This window comes from Epinephelus moara, chromosome 3, assembly GCF_006386435.1.
Source record: "Epinephelus moara isolate mb chromosome 3, YSFRI_EMoa_1.0, whole genome shotgun sequence".
NCBI classification, from domain to species: Eukaryota; Metazoa; Chordata; class Actinopteri; order Perciformes; family Serranidae; genus Epinephelus; species Epinephelus moara.
The window spans coordinates 14,855,394-14,871,259 of record NC_065508.1 but is presented as its reverse complement, the minus strand read 5'-3'; the positions used below and the strand labels follow the sequence as shown (position 1 = coordinate 14,871,259).

The window sequence follows — 15,866 nt, the reverse complement described above, 5'->3', positions numbered from 1 at the left end:
AAACTGCAGGTGGGATGTTTAATCTGTGATGTATCTTGCTCGTACAAAATAAGAAGAATAACAACTGAATGTACCAGTGTTTGCATCCATGTAGAAATCTTCAACCCCTATGCCAAACAGTGAATACTGGATCTCAGCGCTGGAGCCTGAGTCAGCATCTGTTGCGCCCACTGTCAGAATGCCCTTGTTAGTGGGAATGTCCTCAGGAAAAGAGGCGCTATACACCGCCTGGCACAACCCAAACACACACACACATACACACAAATAAACAAGCACAAAGTGAAACCACACTGCCTGAAAATAAAAAAAAAACATCTGTCCAACACATCAAAAAACACATTAAACTGTTGAGCACTGCATCCATTATCCTTGCTGACAGAGCGAGTACAACAGATTTAAGTGCCCTTTTCTGACCCCACCTTCACTCCTGCCAGTGACTGTCTCTAAAAATGAACTTTGTGACCTCACTATTTCGCTAAACACAGACCAGCACAATGAGAAAACTACTGCAGTGTATCCCACCCTGCTGCTTTTCCTCTGTACTTCAGAGTTAACCTGTGACTGACTTTATCATATGTAGAGCTTGATCGACAGAAAATTCATCTGCAACTATTACAATGAAATAATAAATACATAGATTTATTGATGATCAATTATCTTGAGTTGCGTCATGGTGATCAAATCTCTCCAACCACTGATAATACTGCTGAAAACATGCATACTTGATACTTAATAATAATAAAAAAGAACAATGTGCCAACAGCACGGTTGCAGTACAGTGCAGAATAGTGTGTGACTCATAACATCTTTTGATACATTTGATGCATGTAATGCCCGAGTAACCACTTTGTAGTTACACAGGCCTGACTTGTCAAAGAACAGAGGGAATACAAGAGGAGAACAGGGAGACAGAGAGGATTGATTTCAAAGAGAATGGGTAAGAATTTAGAGGGAGAATGAACATTTCTCAACTAATTACGTGAAACTGAAGAATTGCAAAATACTACTAAATGAAAAGGGATATTCCCAGGAGACTGGACAGCCCAATTATCTTCCTTTTTTACACCGATTTTCCTCTCATTCATGTAGATCAGATTTTGGCACAGCATTAGGACTCATTTTAGGATGAGTCTTAAAGTTCCATCACGGATTCATGTCAGTTTTATTACCATATTATATACTGTATGAAAGCACATTGGAAAAGTCACTTTACACTTAAGTTTAAGTACATTCCGTGAAATATAGTGCAAAGACAATCTGAATAATTCCCATTGAGTTTTGTACACTGTAGAACAGAAAATCAATATTTTAATTGAACAAATCCTGTTCTGCTACAGCCCCAGATTTTGGCTTTTTTACAAAGTCATTATGCAAATTTTAACATTATTCAACAGTGTTAAAAAATGGAGGAGTGCAGTAACTCTATGTTTCCCTGAGCTTTGCAAGGCATGCTAAAACACAAAAGTAATTTCAATTCCTTTAAACAAATTTGTCCCAAACCTCTCACATTAATAAATTACTTTTCAACATTTTTTAGCAAAGAAGCAATTAATTTGTAGCCACAGTAACTTATCTTTCCCCTGTTATTTACTACATTGACTGTATTATCATAAGACATATTCAAAAGGGATATTTTCTTTCTATCTTTAGACAAAACACTACATGGAATATGGTTAGCCTGTGAATAAATGCAATTAGTCAACCATGAATCCTAAAAAAGTGGAACAATAGTTCATCGTCCCACATTCCCCAGTCTGCTCTCTGTTTGTTTGCTTTGCATATATTCATTTCATACATCTTTATTTCTGTGTATCCCTGACCTGGTTACAGATGGGACTGTTGTCGTTGGCATCCATGACGGTGACTTCCACTGCAGTGCGAGCGACATACAAGCCGTCGCTGGCTGTGATGTTGAGCAGATACCAGTCCTGCTGCTCGCGGTCCAGCAGACCACTCACGTAAACCTTCCACTCTCCCTGCACAAGAGCCAGGCCAAACACGCCCCGTGGGTTTCCCCCTGGAGATTATACGGACGAAGATTAGAATGCTGACACCTCGCAACAAAGAAAGAGGTGATTGTAACTGACTTGTGAACAAATTGGAAGTCTCATTCATTCACAAGATGAATAAGCATCAGCTTTCCACCCATCCACACACACAAACACACAAATAATGCAGGTAGCCTTTGGCATAATCAATAAACATCTATCATCATAGCGTAAACCAGGCTGCCGGTGTAGCAGCAATGGCCTTTCAAAGTTTAAGAATTTGACCTTTTATTATAACGCTTCCATTAGGCCAATCAGTATTTTTAAATGCCAGAACACGAGGCCAAAATACATCATCCTTAGTTATTATCAGACGGGTTATGTGAATGGAAAACATCAAGCCTCAGTGCCAAGGTGAGAGTTTTGCGGGAGACTCCTCACAATGTGTTTTATTACTCCCATAAAAAGAAGGAGTGGCCACACAAAGTCATGAGTGAGTCTGTGAAAGACGACTTCCTATTTTGGAATTCAAACTAACTTTACGAACTTTGCAAAACTCATTTAAGGCCAAAGTTCCTTAGGTGGTTGGCCCCATTGAAAAATGTGTAATATACACTACGCTTTAAAGCATCTTTCTTTCACCTATGGAGATATAAAAGTGTCAGTTCACAGGGTTTCTCTGCCTTGCTCGAAATATTTTCTTGTATAATGTATACCCTGTAACACTGAAATTAAAAGGATATACAAAAAAATAAAAGGTTAGTCATGTTTGACATTTGAGTTGAAATTCATTTAAAATTTGACCTTTAATAATAGCAACCCTATTAGTCCAATGAATAATTTTTATGCAACACCACTTCATCTCACTGCATGAGGCACAATTACTGCAGCACAGAATGCATTATGTTAGCACTCTACTTAATTTCCTCACCAGTTATGTAAAAGTTGACGAGGCGGTTTTGATCTGTACCATCTCGATCCCTTGTTTTTAAAACAGCTACCACCTCACCGAGGGGATCGCTCTCCTTTACTGCACCCCTGTACAGCTCCCTCTCAAAGCGCGGCGGGTTGTCGTTAACGTCTGACACAGTGATGGTTACCACTGTGGTGGAGGAGAGGGACTGCAACTCCCCCAGATCAGAGGCCACTACTTCAAAGCTGTAGCTGGAGCAGGCCTCATGGTCCATCTGACTCACTGTGGTGATCCAGCCTGTTTTGCTGTCAATAGCAAAGACAGAAGCCGTAGTGATGGGGCCGCTGAAGGAGCGGGCGTCTTTTGTCAAGTCCAAGTTGTAGGTGAGCAGAGGTCCGAGGCTGTAGGTTACCTGCAATTTAAAAAAATGACACATACAGTGGCTTTTCAAAGCATCGACAACACTCCAAACTGAAGAGCAAAACACAAAGAGAGGAAAATACTGTCGCATACCTGTCCATTAGAGCCCCAGTCTGGATCAAGGGCACGTACTTGAACCACTCTCGTCCCTACTGGCATCCCCTCCATCACCGTGGCTACATAGGTGTTAGTCTCAAACACTGGCTTGTTGTCATTCACATCCAGGATCTGCAAAATGACAAATTTTCATTAAATCCACCCAACAGAGTCTAAATCATACTGATAGTCATGATAAAGCAACAAGGAATCAAACTTCTTCAAATGAATTTGGCATTTAAAGTGCATTAATCTTCATTACATTATTTTTTAAGAATTTCTGAATTACACTTCATATCTTCAATCAACTACAACAACTGCTTTGGCAGAAATGCATCTCTTTGTTTAGTCTGTAAGCATTTACACATGCACTTTACTTTGCGGAGATTGTATTTGCTCTCATGTTGTAAATGAAAGGTTTAAAATTGGTTTCTGACTTATTGCAATACCTGTTTTGACACAGATTTATTATTTTCTGTCTGTTTGAGCTCTTGGGTACACTCCAGTTTTCTGTAATTTCCTTACATTTATTTTATTGCACTCAAAGGCTGAGGGAAGTCCAACTTAAGTCACTTTAAATTAGATATAATATAAGTTGTGCAGACCTCCGCCACGGCCAATAGTCCAGTCCTCTGCACAATCTGCAAGCCAACCACTAAATATGTCCGGCTTTATTTCCGAAACTATTAGAATTATGTCAAAATATGGTTGTGCCTAGCTGAAGCCTCATCGTCTCGACTGTGTGTGTATTATGTGCATCTAAACTGGAAATATTCACATACTTAACACACCATTCTGAAACCAGAAAACACTTCTTTATCATGTACATATGTGTAAATATCAGGCTGAAATATCATCATTAATATGTCAGCTTGTTATCATAAACAGTTGTTACAAAAAAAAACTCCATCTTCGCAAGGAAGACATTTTTACCAGAGTTAATTTTGAATAAATATCTCTCCGGGTGTTAATTGCAGACAGTTCACATGTGGATGTAAGTATATGCAAAGTTGCATGATATTTGCATATTTACATTTCCATAGCCACAGCTTAGTTCGAGAAAAAAAGCATTGTTACGACTGCTTCCTGGATGAAGTTTGAGCATCTACATATGAAGACAGTGGCGATCCTAGACTCCAACGGGCCCCAGGCAAAGACGCCCACCCAGGCCCTGTCCTTTATGACAGTATCCAGCTGTCATACAGTAGCTAGAAGGGGCACATTAAGGGAATTTTGGGGCAGCAGCAGTGCTCTGTATAGTGCCTTTGTGGGTGGTTTAAAGGGGTGTTCAGTTGTTATTGCAAAATGTACAAATAATATGAGAGGCCACTGGGAGGCCCCTGTTCCCAAATTTTTCAGGGGGCCCTAAACATTTGCCTGCTTTGCCTCTCCTGGCGGGGCGCCCCTGTATGAAGGCTTCCCCAGAGGATAACTGGTACCTATGAATGAGGACTGTGATATGGAGTCATCAATTTTCTCCTATTTCTGGCTCTGTTAGTATTTCTGGTTATGTTTTGTCACTTTTGAACTACAAGGCCAAATGTCCTGTCTCGCAATGTTAAGAGAAGTGAAAAAGAAATTGGGGCATTGACCCCATGATACAGCCCATGCTACACCCTTCCACTAAGTTTTATGAAAATCAGGTCAGTTGTTTTTCTGTTATCCTGCTGACAAAGCAAACAAACCGAATCGAAATCATAATCTCTTATAGGCTCTATGTTTAACTGTATCACCAACCTTAACCTCCAGGTCCACAGTGGAGACAGACTCGATCAGGTCTCTTCTTGTCGTCGCTGCAATCTTGAAGCGGAAGATGCTGATTTGTTCATAGTCTAGCGGCTTGATCAGACGGATCAGACCTGTGTCCCTCTCTACCAGGAAGGTCCCTCCCTGGTTGCTGTCGAGCGTCTCTCCTCCAACTACAGTGAAGAACCCTGTCTGTCCAGGAGCCATGTACACAGACCCAAGGGCTGTTCCTACTGCTGTGTCCTCTGGGATGGTGAAGGAGTACTGAGGCTGGCTGAAAGAGGGAACGAATGCATCTGGTGGGACGACGTGGATGAAGGCGGACACCAGCGAGTGTTTGGCCGGAGAGCCGCCGTCTGTGGCTTTGACAAAGAAGGACAGCACAGTCCCCTGGAGGTGGTCCACAGTGCTTTTAGTCATCATCCAACCGCTGTCTGGCTCCACCTGGGCATTGACAAAATCACAAAGCCATTTCAATCAACTCCAGAGACAATAATTTAATGTAATTTATTTAGTAATTGAGCAGGATTTTACTTCATCAGTTTTATTTCTCCTTTTATTTCCACGAGACAGAGCATGGTAAACAATGTTATTTGAGCTTACACTTTCATGCTACTGCTACTTTAAATATCCATTCAGATTATATTAGCCCTTCATACCACAGCTTTCTGTTTCATTTACAGTCATAGTTGTTCATTTGTTTGTTTTTAATTGTGTTTCCCTTTTGAGCAGTGAAAATTGGCCGAGGCATCAATCTTAATGCAACATAATTTTGATTTGATGAGTTAAAATTTATAATTACAGTAACAGATGGCAGTTAATCCAGTGAAATGGGGATGAGGGTGTCAGCTGAGAGTATCTCTTAATTAAAAATCAGGGGTTATAGCATAAATTATGGTTTTTAATATGGTTAACTCATTAAATAAATTTGTCGAGGTTTGGATCTTTTTCTTGAGGGCAGTAAGAAGATATATATGCAGCTCTATTTATCAAAAACAAGCATACAACTATGTAGTGCAAATATGTGATAAAGTATAAAATCAAAAGAGCAAAACGAACTGACCTCCAGCACATCAACCAGTGACAGGCGTGCCTCGCTGTAAAGGGAGTAGGTGATCCTCCCATTAGACCCAGCATCAGGGTCGGTGGCTTGGATCTGAGTGACCAGGGAACCTTTGGCAACATTCGCTTTAATACTCATGCGGTACTCTACAGCTCTGAACCGAGGAGCGTTGTCATTCTCATCACCAAGAACAACTCGAACTGTGCAAAATGATGCACGGCCTGGAAAATAACAGAACATAAATGTCTTTGTATAAATTTATGAAATTCATGTAGTTTTAATACAGACATAATTCGCCTTGATATACTGTTTTATTCACTGTAAGTCACCGTGGATGTTAAAATGTAATGCATCTGTAATGTGAATAAATATTCATAAATTCTGAGAGTGGGATCATATTATACCACTCTTGCATTAATGTAAGCTACATGCTTGGCCTGCAAGATTTAGAGGTAAGACTATTGTATTTTTGGAGTCTTATGTTGGCTGATTTGAAGATAGGGAATCAGTTTTACAGTGTGGTCAGTGTCAAATATAATACCTCCTCCATCCAGGGCCATAATGGTCAACACCATGTCCTTGTTAAGAGGATTTTCTCTGTCTAATTTCTGAGCAGTGGATATGACTCCATCTGCATCGATGTTGAACTGAGTTTTCCCCAGGTCGTTGATGAAGGAGTAGGTGATCTGGCCATACAGGCCGGAGTCCTCATCTGTTGCACGAACCTGGAGGTCAATACAGAAAATAACATCAGATTGGTCATTGCAACGTTCTATGACATCATTCATGTAGGACATTACCTATTACAAACCCTGATGGACACATTACTGAGTAAATAGTGAGGAGGCAAACTTACTTGAATGACCTTTGACCCTGGAGGTGCATTTTCTTGGACTTCAGCCAGGTAGAACCTCTGGCTGAACACTGGACTGTACAGGTTGGCTCCCAGGACACGGACAATCACCTGGAGATCATCATTATATTATAATCATCATCCCATTATGATCATCCTCATGTCTGCTGGCATTTTGTTGATGCCATTGCAATAATCATCATTGGCTGATGTGTCAAAAATGATTACATCAACATGACATGCACACCAGCAGTAAGAGCATCAGGTTTGTGATCAAACAGTGATTGACGAAGCTGCAAACACTTGTGGAAAAAAAAGGCTGAGAAGGTTCAGTGTGTTCACATCGTGTCAGGAAAAGAAGAAGAGGGAGCAAAGAACGGGGTGACATGTTATTGCAACAACATATAGACTATCAGAGATATGGGCTATCAGAGCCCACTTGTAATTACCACTATGAGACAGATGTGAACATTTTTTTTTCCAGTTGGCAGCTCATCCTCACGGTAAATCTGATATGGCACGAACACACATTAACCTCCGACTGCAGAGCTGCTGAGCAGCCGGTGGTAGAAAAACCGCAGTCCTGCTGGACAGCTGCAAATGTTTGTGATAAATTTGAAGCGAGGGGTTGCTAAAAAAGGTCACTCAGCTTCCTGAGTATAAACACTGCAAAGGTTAAAAAAGAGCAAATGAGTTGACAGAAATAAATCGTGAGTTGTCTCACCTGAGCAGTGTTGGTGAAGACTCCATCTGACACAGACACATTGAGCTGATACGAGAGTTTCATGCCTTGTCTCCTCTTGTTAGACAGACTGAGCACCCCTGTATCTGGCTCCATCATAAAAGTCATTTTCTCATTCCCAGAGAGAATACTGTATCTGAAGGCAAATCAAAAGAAAGAAGAGTACAGTGGTGTTTATGTTGTACAATGTTATTTTGTTCAGACGCTGCTGGAAACACAAAGTATCTACTTTTGTTGCTTGCTCTTGAGAAAAAGAAATTAAAGGTACAGTGAAAATCGCTTCGATTGTTACAACCGAAACACAAAAACAAGATTGTCTAGTAAGAAATGTGCTTTTGTAAACATAACAAACTGAAAAGTTCAGACAAATATTCAACTGAGTTCAATAGGGAGCCACGTACAAAAAATTCTAATCATCACTGGTACAAAACATTACAGAGAAAACACCAAAACCACAACTTCGGAAAAACATCTCTTACCTCAGCCTATGTGCATCACAGATGTCAGCATCCGACGCTTGAACACAAGTCACAAAGTGCCCTCTGGGAGCGAGCTCGCTGACAAAGGCCTCGTACAGCGCTTGGCTGAAATTAGGTGGGTTGTCGTTTGTGTCAGTAACAGTCACAGTGACACTAACATCACTGCTGAGGGCAGGGTCCCCGCTGTCGGTCGCTCTGACAATAAAGTTGTGGCGTTGGATGAGCTCGTAGTCGAGCAGGCGTGCCATGAATATCAATCCGCTGTTACTGTCAATGTGGAAGTAGTCGGTGCTGTTGTAGATGTCAGATAGGATCTGGTAACTCACCACGGCGTTCTTCTCCGAGTCTTGGTCCTGGGCAAACACCTACAGGGAGAGTAAAATTAAACTTTGCACTGCCTCTTGCATTATTCAAAATATGGCCTGATTTGTTTACCCTGACATACTCTATTGCTACAGTACACACCGAGTCCAAATGTAAAAGCGGATATAAAATTCTGTGTTTCACTGAGATACTGCGTCTAAAACCACATCACTGCCGAGCAGCCGGCACGACCGTTCTGTTGAAGCACAGTACTTAATAACAAAAGCAAAGAGTTATGACAAACAACATGATTGAGTGAAATGAAATTCAATAGTGAGATATTCATGTTGAGGTAGAGGATAAAAAAACTCTTTTAGTTTTGGTTTAATCAACTGTTTTATATTGCAGAAGCAAAATAAATGTGTTTTTGGGAAATACGTTTTCTTCATTTTAACACAGACAAAAAGCTCATGTGAGTGACAAGAGGAAGAGGAAGAGCAAAAGTGGCAAAGTGAGCCCAGAGGCTTGACATCATGTGATATTTATGTTGAATTTAAGAATCTGTTGCATGAAAACCAAAAGTACAGGCGGGCTATGTGTAATTTCAGAGTGAACAACACCAGAATTCCCAAAGTCACTGGAAGATATAAAGGGCTGGATAGAAACCAGAGGTTCTGAAACCTCTGTGATGACAATCGTATAGGAGATGAGTATCATATTTTGCTTGAATGTAGGCTTCATGATTTATAGAGACAAGATATATGCCAAGTATCATTTAAATCACCCATCCATGTTAAAATTAGTTTTGTTATTACAATCAGGTATGCCAAAGGTTATTTGTAAACTAGATGCATTTTTTAAGAATGTCCTTCCTTTGTTTATGTAACATTTGCCGTATTTTCGCCATGTGTGCCATCATTTTATTATCATTGTACGTTATGTTTGTGCTCCATGCCAAGTGTTCGTGGTTTTGAGTCACATGAATAAATAAAAAATGAAGGAAAAACTTTATATTCTGAGTGAGTTTATAGAAATGGAAATAATGAGCACTAGTGTATGATAATAAACCAGAAGTCAACAACATGCATTTGCAATGTATGACCTACGCAGTGAAGAATATTGCAAAATCACTGAGCAAGCCCAAGTGTATTTCGAGGCATGATCAACATTCATGTGACACAATATTCGAAGATTGCCCCCCTGATTCTTGCTAAATTTAATAATATAGTCAAATAAGGCCATTAACCTATTTTGATGACTCAAAACCTCAATGAAATTGTTACAGAAACCAGTGAATTCAATAATTTGGTGTCTTACAATCGTCTTGAGCAAACATGATCCTCGGTGCAACAACAGCACTGGTCTATTATTCGCTAAAGGTCAAGAGTTTCCACTGGGAAATTTCTGGGGAAATATGAGACTATCCTCTCATAAATAAATGATTTGGCATCTAATATTCATCCACAATACAGCTGAAGTGAGTCTTAAGTGTGAACAAATATTCAGTAAAAGTACACACTGCACTGACAAAACAAACAAAGACACACACCTGTAACACGGTCATTCCGATCATGGAGTTCTCAGCCAGCACAGAGGAGTATGAGGTGTTCTGAAACAGCGGCAGGTTATCATTCACATCCAGCACAACAATATCTACATCGACCTCAGACTTTGCCCCAGTCAGTGTATCTGTAGCCTTCACCGTTAACCGGTAGTACTGCGTGGTCTCGTAGTCTAACGGGTAAATCACGCTGATGATTCCTGTGTCAAAGCCAATGTCGAACTGGAGGGAAGGGTCTCCATCCGTGATGGTGAAGATGACGCTCTGGCCTTCGGGACTGGTGGCATTGATACACAAGACAGAGGTGGTGACGGCCACATCCTCTCTGACGGTGACACCATAGAAGGGTTTGTCAAACACCGGCATGGCTTTATTTACTACAGTAATAGGCAGCTCCACCTCACTGGACAAAGGGAGGAAGCCTCCGTCAGTGGCCACAAGGACCACCTTGTACTCTGCGTTGGATAAGTCTGCCTCAAAGGCCCTCTTTAAGGTCAGCTCTCCTGTCACAGGGTTCACCTGCATAGATTATATAAATAATTGTTTGTAACACAAGGAGAATAAGAATGTACAAACATGCCCATGAATGAACGTGAAAAATATTTAAGATTTAAAACAAAGAATTGTCAAGTCACCTGAAAGTTCCTGTGCTGCTCCCGAAGGCTGTAAGTCACTTCTCCATTCAGACCATTGTCCTGATCGATGGCTGAGACCTTGAAAATAGCTGATCCTGGCTCTGCTTCCACCTGCACTGCAGCGTAGTAGGGAAGGTTCACAAACTCCGGAGCATTGTCGTTCACATCCTCCACCTAGAGAAACAACCGACATATCATGGTCATTTTCAGGTCCATACTTGTAGTTTGGTTTCTACAAGAACATGTTTTAATGTTAAAAAAGCAAATTTTCCCTACTACTGCCTGGGCTGGAGTACCTAAATTCACCCTCTATCTTAAACACTTTTTAACACATGTATCTTTAAGCCCTCCTTCCAAGAAAAACCCAGTCTGCTCTGATTGGTCAGTGTCTCCAGGTCTTCTGTATCTGCACCCTAGGTATCTCTGCACCATCATTGCGGCTGGGGGAAAGACTAACCTTGTGTAGCAGCTTTTTCTACTGTTCAATTTTTTTTTTAAAGAAACATCAGCTTGAAATCTACACACTTGCAGTAGTGTGCCTGGAACAGATGACCATATGAATAAATCTGTCACAAGCTAATGTCAGCTTGTCTCGACAGCAAAACAAAATACATATGTTTATCTCATTATCTGAAACTTTGGCCATGTCTAATATGAGCATCTGACATTGTAATATATGACAGAAAAAAGGGAAAAGCATAAGAGGTCCCCTCCAAGAAAATTCCAATGGGGTCGTCGACACACCCACCTGAACTTGTACAGTCACCCTTGCCACCCTCAGTATCTCATCTTCTCTGCTAACCTCCACCACCAGCTCGTAACTCTCCTTCTCCTCTCGATCAAAAGGCACACCAGTGGTGAGCACCACCCCACAGGTTGGCCGGATTGTGAAGCGTCCACCGGGGTTCAGCAGTGTGTACTTCAGCGGTTCATTGAGGCGGTGGCCGACTGTGTTGACAACAGTCACCAAAGTGACATTGGGTATGTTCTCTGGGATGGAGGCGGAGTAGAATGGGAAGGTAAAGAGGAGGCCGCTCTCTATAGCCTCTCGCACAAGCACTGTGACCAACGCCATGCTGGAGAAACGTCCATCCCATACCTTTAAACAAACAAAAATAAAAGGGTAAGAGAGCCTTGTCGTGCCCTCAGCGCTGAGTGGGAAAACATTCTTTGCATTTATTTGACAGCAGTCTCACAGTAGGCTAATGCAGACGATGTAAGGCTGCGGCGTTAATGTGTATTCAATAAGACTTTGCATGCATTGCCCTTTTCTCTCTCAGCAAAAATAATAAAACAACCGCGGGACATGGAGACCACCCATCTACCTGAGCAGAAAACCCTGCATCAACTAACTGAAGTATTCTACATCAAGACACTGAATAATAATGATGTGCTCTGTGTGCATAACTCTGCAGCTGACCCTGTGCTCTAACCTCCCTGTGGAAATCATTATGTAAGCCAGTCAAAGCCAACTGCATGCTGTTTATCTAGGCCTGTGACAGGATACATAAAAATTCTATGCATGTGTCATGTCCACTGAACACGTGTGGGCAATCACTTACCTTCACATTAAAGCGATAACGGTCTTTACTGAGGTTCTGATTAATGACAGTCACGACTCCGGTGTAGCGCTCCACAGAGAAGTACTCCACATTGCTGTCCACCAGAGAGTAAACTAGCTGAGGGGTGATGGACTTGTCAGGGTTCACGGTGGGGTCAGAGGTGATATCGGGGTCAAAAGCTTCCACCCTGAGGACTTCGACTCCCACGTAAGTTGGCAGCAGGAGCACTGTCTCGTAAGTGTCCTGTGACAACTTTGGAGGTGAGTCATTGATGTTGATTACCTAAGACAGGGTGTACACAGAGTGAAAATAATGTCTACAAATGAAATAAAAGAATTAAAGTGAGTCTTGACTGGTGTATGAGGCAGTGAGAGATGATTCATATGTCATTTACTTACCTTTATAATCACCTCTGCTGGGCTGTCGGCACTCCGAGGAGGCTGACCACTGTCTCTCACATGAACCCGGAAGAGGAACTCAGAGAAGGTCTCATAATCCAGACTGGCAATCGTTCTGAAATTTCAGAGCCATTCACATAATCAGAAATTATGAGATCAGTTTATAAGCAGGTAAATCACATCCTTAGTATTGATGGACCTAGTCTGGTTTCTACATGTCACCCACCGAATCGATCCAGTCCCAGAGTCCACGCTGAAAAACATACGCGCTGTCTCGTCTACAATCTGGAACACCAACAGGGCGTTGTGATTGCGGTCCCTATCAGTCGCCTGGATGACCAGAGGGTTACCATCCTCCCCCAGGACCACACTGTTGACTGGAGCAGCCTCACTGATTGCGCCCACATACCTGTTAAGGTAAAAAGAGGAGCTACACTTAAATCACTCCAGAAAATGATATGTTGTCAGGACTCAACACAGCTCAGCAAACAGCAGAGGAGCATGTCACTGCTAAACCTCTTCTCTTCTGACCCCACTGATACCTGATTTGTTGGAAGACTGGTGGGCTATCATTGACATCCCCCACCTGGACAATGACAGTGGTGCTGGCCTCCACTCCAGCCATGCTCAGGGCATGCACCACCAGAAAGTAGGATGTTGTTTGCTGCAAAACAAGAGACATGCAATGAGTAAAAGTGTTAACATAAAATTCCATGTGCTGTAAAACAATCATGTTAACACTGAGCTTTGGCAGATAGTATAAATTTATAATATTTCTAGTGAAACAAGGGCATCAACAAACCTCAAAGTCAAGTAGTCTGCGTGTGCTGATTACACCAGTGTGATGGTTGATGAAGAAGCAGCGCTCCTCGTTGCCCCTGGTGATATCATAAATGAGTGTAGAGCGGCTGAGTGCACTAACGGTGGTCACATGTGTTCCAATAGTGCTGTTCTCAAAAATCTGTGAATACAAAGACATCAGTGATAACATTTTAGGCGCTTTGGTGAGTTATGTCGCAACTTGACACTTACCTACCATATATCTGTCTATAAATTTACTATCCATCCCTTCCTACTATCTTCCAGCCTTTCTTTACTCCATCTATCTCTCTCTTCCAACACCTTGCCCCCCATGCACCCATCCATTCAGTCAGCCATCACTCTCTTTTACCTCAGCTTGATACTCATTTTGGGTGAATTTGGGTTGGGAGAAGTCGGAGAGTATCAAGGAGATGCGAGCTGTTGCTGTGGCCATTAATGGAGGAAATCCACTGTCTGTGACACGGACAGTGAGGGTGTAAAAGCCCACAGAGGTGAGGTCCAGGTCCCTAGCAATGAAGATAAGGCCTGTGGCATTATCAATGCCAAACACACCACCGGTGTTCCCTGAAAGTAGCAGAAAGGTCCCAACGGGTAAATACAAAAAACTGAATTTTAATCCCAACTTGTTCTCTGACAAAGCATTAAAAAGCCAGTCACAGTTCATACCACTATCCAAAGTAAAAGAAAAAGACAAACATAAAAATTAGATAGCATCACACCTGCTTCCAGAGTATAAGTGAGTTGCCCGTTAATCCCATTGTCTTTGTCCAAAGCTGTGACTTGTAATACAGAAGTGCCTACGGGAGATGACTCATAGGCCACAGCATCATATACGGTGCTGGTGAAGTAGGGGATGTTATCATTGGAGTCCTCCACCGCCACCAGGATACGGGCCAGGTCACGGTTAAATGGAAACTCCTGATCCTTGACCTGGAGTGAAAGGAGAGATGAATATGGATTGAGTTGTAGGAGGCTATGAATGAAAGAAATCAGCTAAAATCAAGTGGGTACAGTTGCCAAGAGGAGCTTCATTTGGAAGAGGGCGCAGACACACATACAGTAATTAAACGCACACACATAGACTCATGGCAACAGCTGACCAAGCACACGCATAAGCACATTCCTCCATGTCTCCTTTCTCACCATAATTGTGAGGATGTGCTGTGTTCTGGCCTCATAGTCCAACCTGTCTGCAGTGTAGACAACCCCAGTACCAGGATTGACCCTGAACAGTCTCATGCTGACCGGATCTACACTGCCATAGATGGAGAAGCTCAAACGGGCACGCTCGTCCATGTCAGTCGCTCTAACGCGCAGTAGCTCCATGTCAACCGGTACGTCCTCTGAGACGCTGACATCATAGGCTGGCTGTGAGAAGACCGGAGGGTTGTCGTTGCTGTCTTGTATTCGGATGAACACCTGAGTGACAAAGAGAAGAGTTGAAGTACGCTCAGTATGTTATCTTCAAAACGGAGCTTTGATGCTAATGTTCAGGTTCATACTTGTATTTTGGGTTTCTTCTAGAACAAGTTAACATGCTTTTGTGTGTTTTTCCTCATACTGTCAGTGCTGGAACACCTGTATTCACCCTCTATCTTCAACACACCACTTTAGCGCCATTAAGTCCCCCATCCCGAAAAAGCCCAGCCTGCTCTGATTGGTCAGCATTTTCCGGTTTTCTGTATCTGTGTTCTCAGTGTGTCTGCACCATCATTGCAGCTGGGGGAATGACTGTAATGGAGTACAGTGGCACCTTCTACCATACAAAAATCAATAAAAGCTTCTAAATCAAAAACTCCTCAACCAAGACATGTCCTAGTAGGGCTATGATCTGAAGTGTTGGAGAAACTAACAACATCGGCAAGCAAGATTACATGTTTCTCTGATGTTAGCATGTAGCTACATGTAGCATTGTACTTGCCACCAAGTCATGATTGTAATAGACTATAGCAGCACTTTCTACAGTGAGAATCACAAATAAAAGCTTCAAAACACAACAGGACATGTTCCAGCAGGATAATGATCTGAAACCAGGGAGAAATGAACACTATCAGAAACCAGGATAACATGTTTCTCTGACAATAGCATGTAGCTACATGTAGCAGTGTATGTATTGTTCCCTTGCAGTAATGTGCCTAGGGCAGACGACCATATAAAGTCCATAACAAGCTAACACCAGCTTGGTTTTTACTCACAGGGATTACTTTTACAAATGTTTTCCTTATTATCTGAAACTTTGGCCACATTTAATATAAATATCCTACACTATAATATTATGTATAAGA

General features: G+C 42.0%; 1 protein-coding gene across 1 annotated transcript in view; it reads right to left on the bottom strand.

Moving 5' to 3' along the window:
• Positions 1-15,866, bottom strand: part of LOC126388112 (protocadherin Fat 3) — a 74,277-nt gene that overhangs the window by 28,437 nt on the left and 29,974 nt on the right. Inside the window, exons 11-32 of the mRNA XM_050041002.1 lie at positions 14,725-15,000; positions 14,301-14,511; positions 13,931-14,145; positions 13,562-13,720; positions 13,302-13,423; positions 12,986-13,168; positions 12,760-12,874; positions 12,509-12,643; positions 12,362-12,478; positions 11,548-11,898; positions 10,800-10,973; positions 10,153-10,683; positions 8,301-8,665; positions 7,804-7,957; positions 7,083-7,190; positions 6,768-6,951; positions 6,227-6,447; positions 5,155-5,607; positions 3,415-3,549; positions 2,920-3,313; positions 1,821-2,017; positions 75-228 (exon numbers count right to left, since the gene is read on the bottom strand). Of these exons, the coding sequence (XP_049896959.1) occupies positions 75-228; positions 1,821-2,017; positions 2,920-3,313; positions 3,415-3,549; positions 5,155-5,607; positions 6,227-6,447; positions 6,768-6,951; positions 7,083-7,190; positions 7,804-7,957; positions 8,301-8,665; positions 10,153-10,683; positions 10,800-10,973; positions 11,548-11,898; positions 12,362-12,478; positions 12,509-12,643; positions 12,760-12,874; positions 12,986-13,168; positions 13,302-13,423; positions 13,562-13,720; positions 13,931-14,145; positions 14,301-14,511; positions 14,725-15,000 (4,954 nt within the window). The remainder of the gene's footprint in view (positions 1-74; positions 229-1,820; positions 2,018-2,919; positions 3,314-3,414; positions 3,550-5,154; positions 5,608-6,226; positions 6,448-6,767; positions 6,952-7,082; positions 7,191-7,803; positions 7,958-8,300; positions 8,666-10,152; positions 10,684-10,799; positions 10,974-11,547; positions 11,899-12,361; positions 12,479-12,508; positions 12,644-12,759; positions 12,875-12,985; positions 13,169-13,301; positions 13,424-13,561; positions 13,721-13,930; positions 14,146-14,300; positions 14,512-14,724; positions 15,001-15,866) is intronic.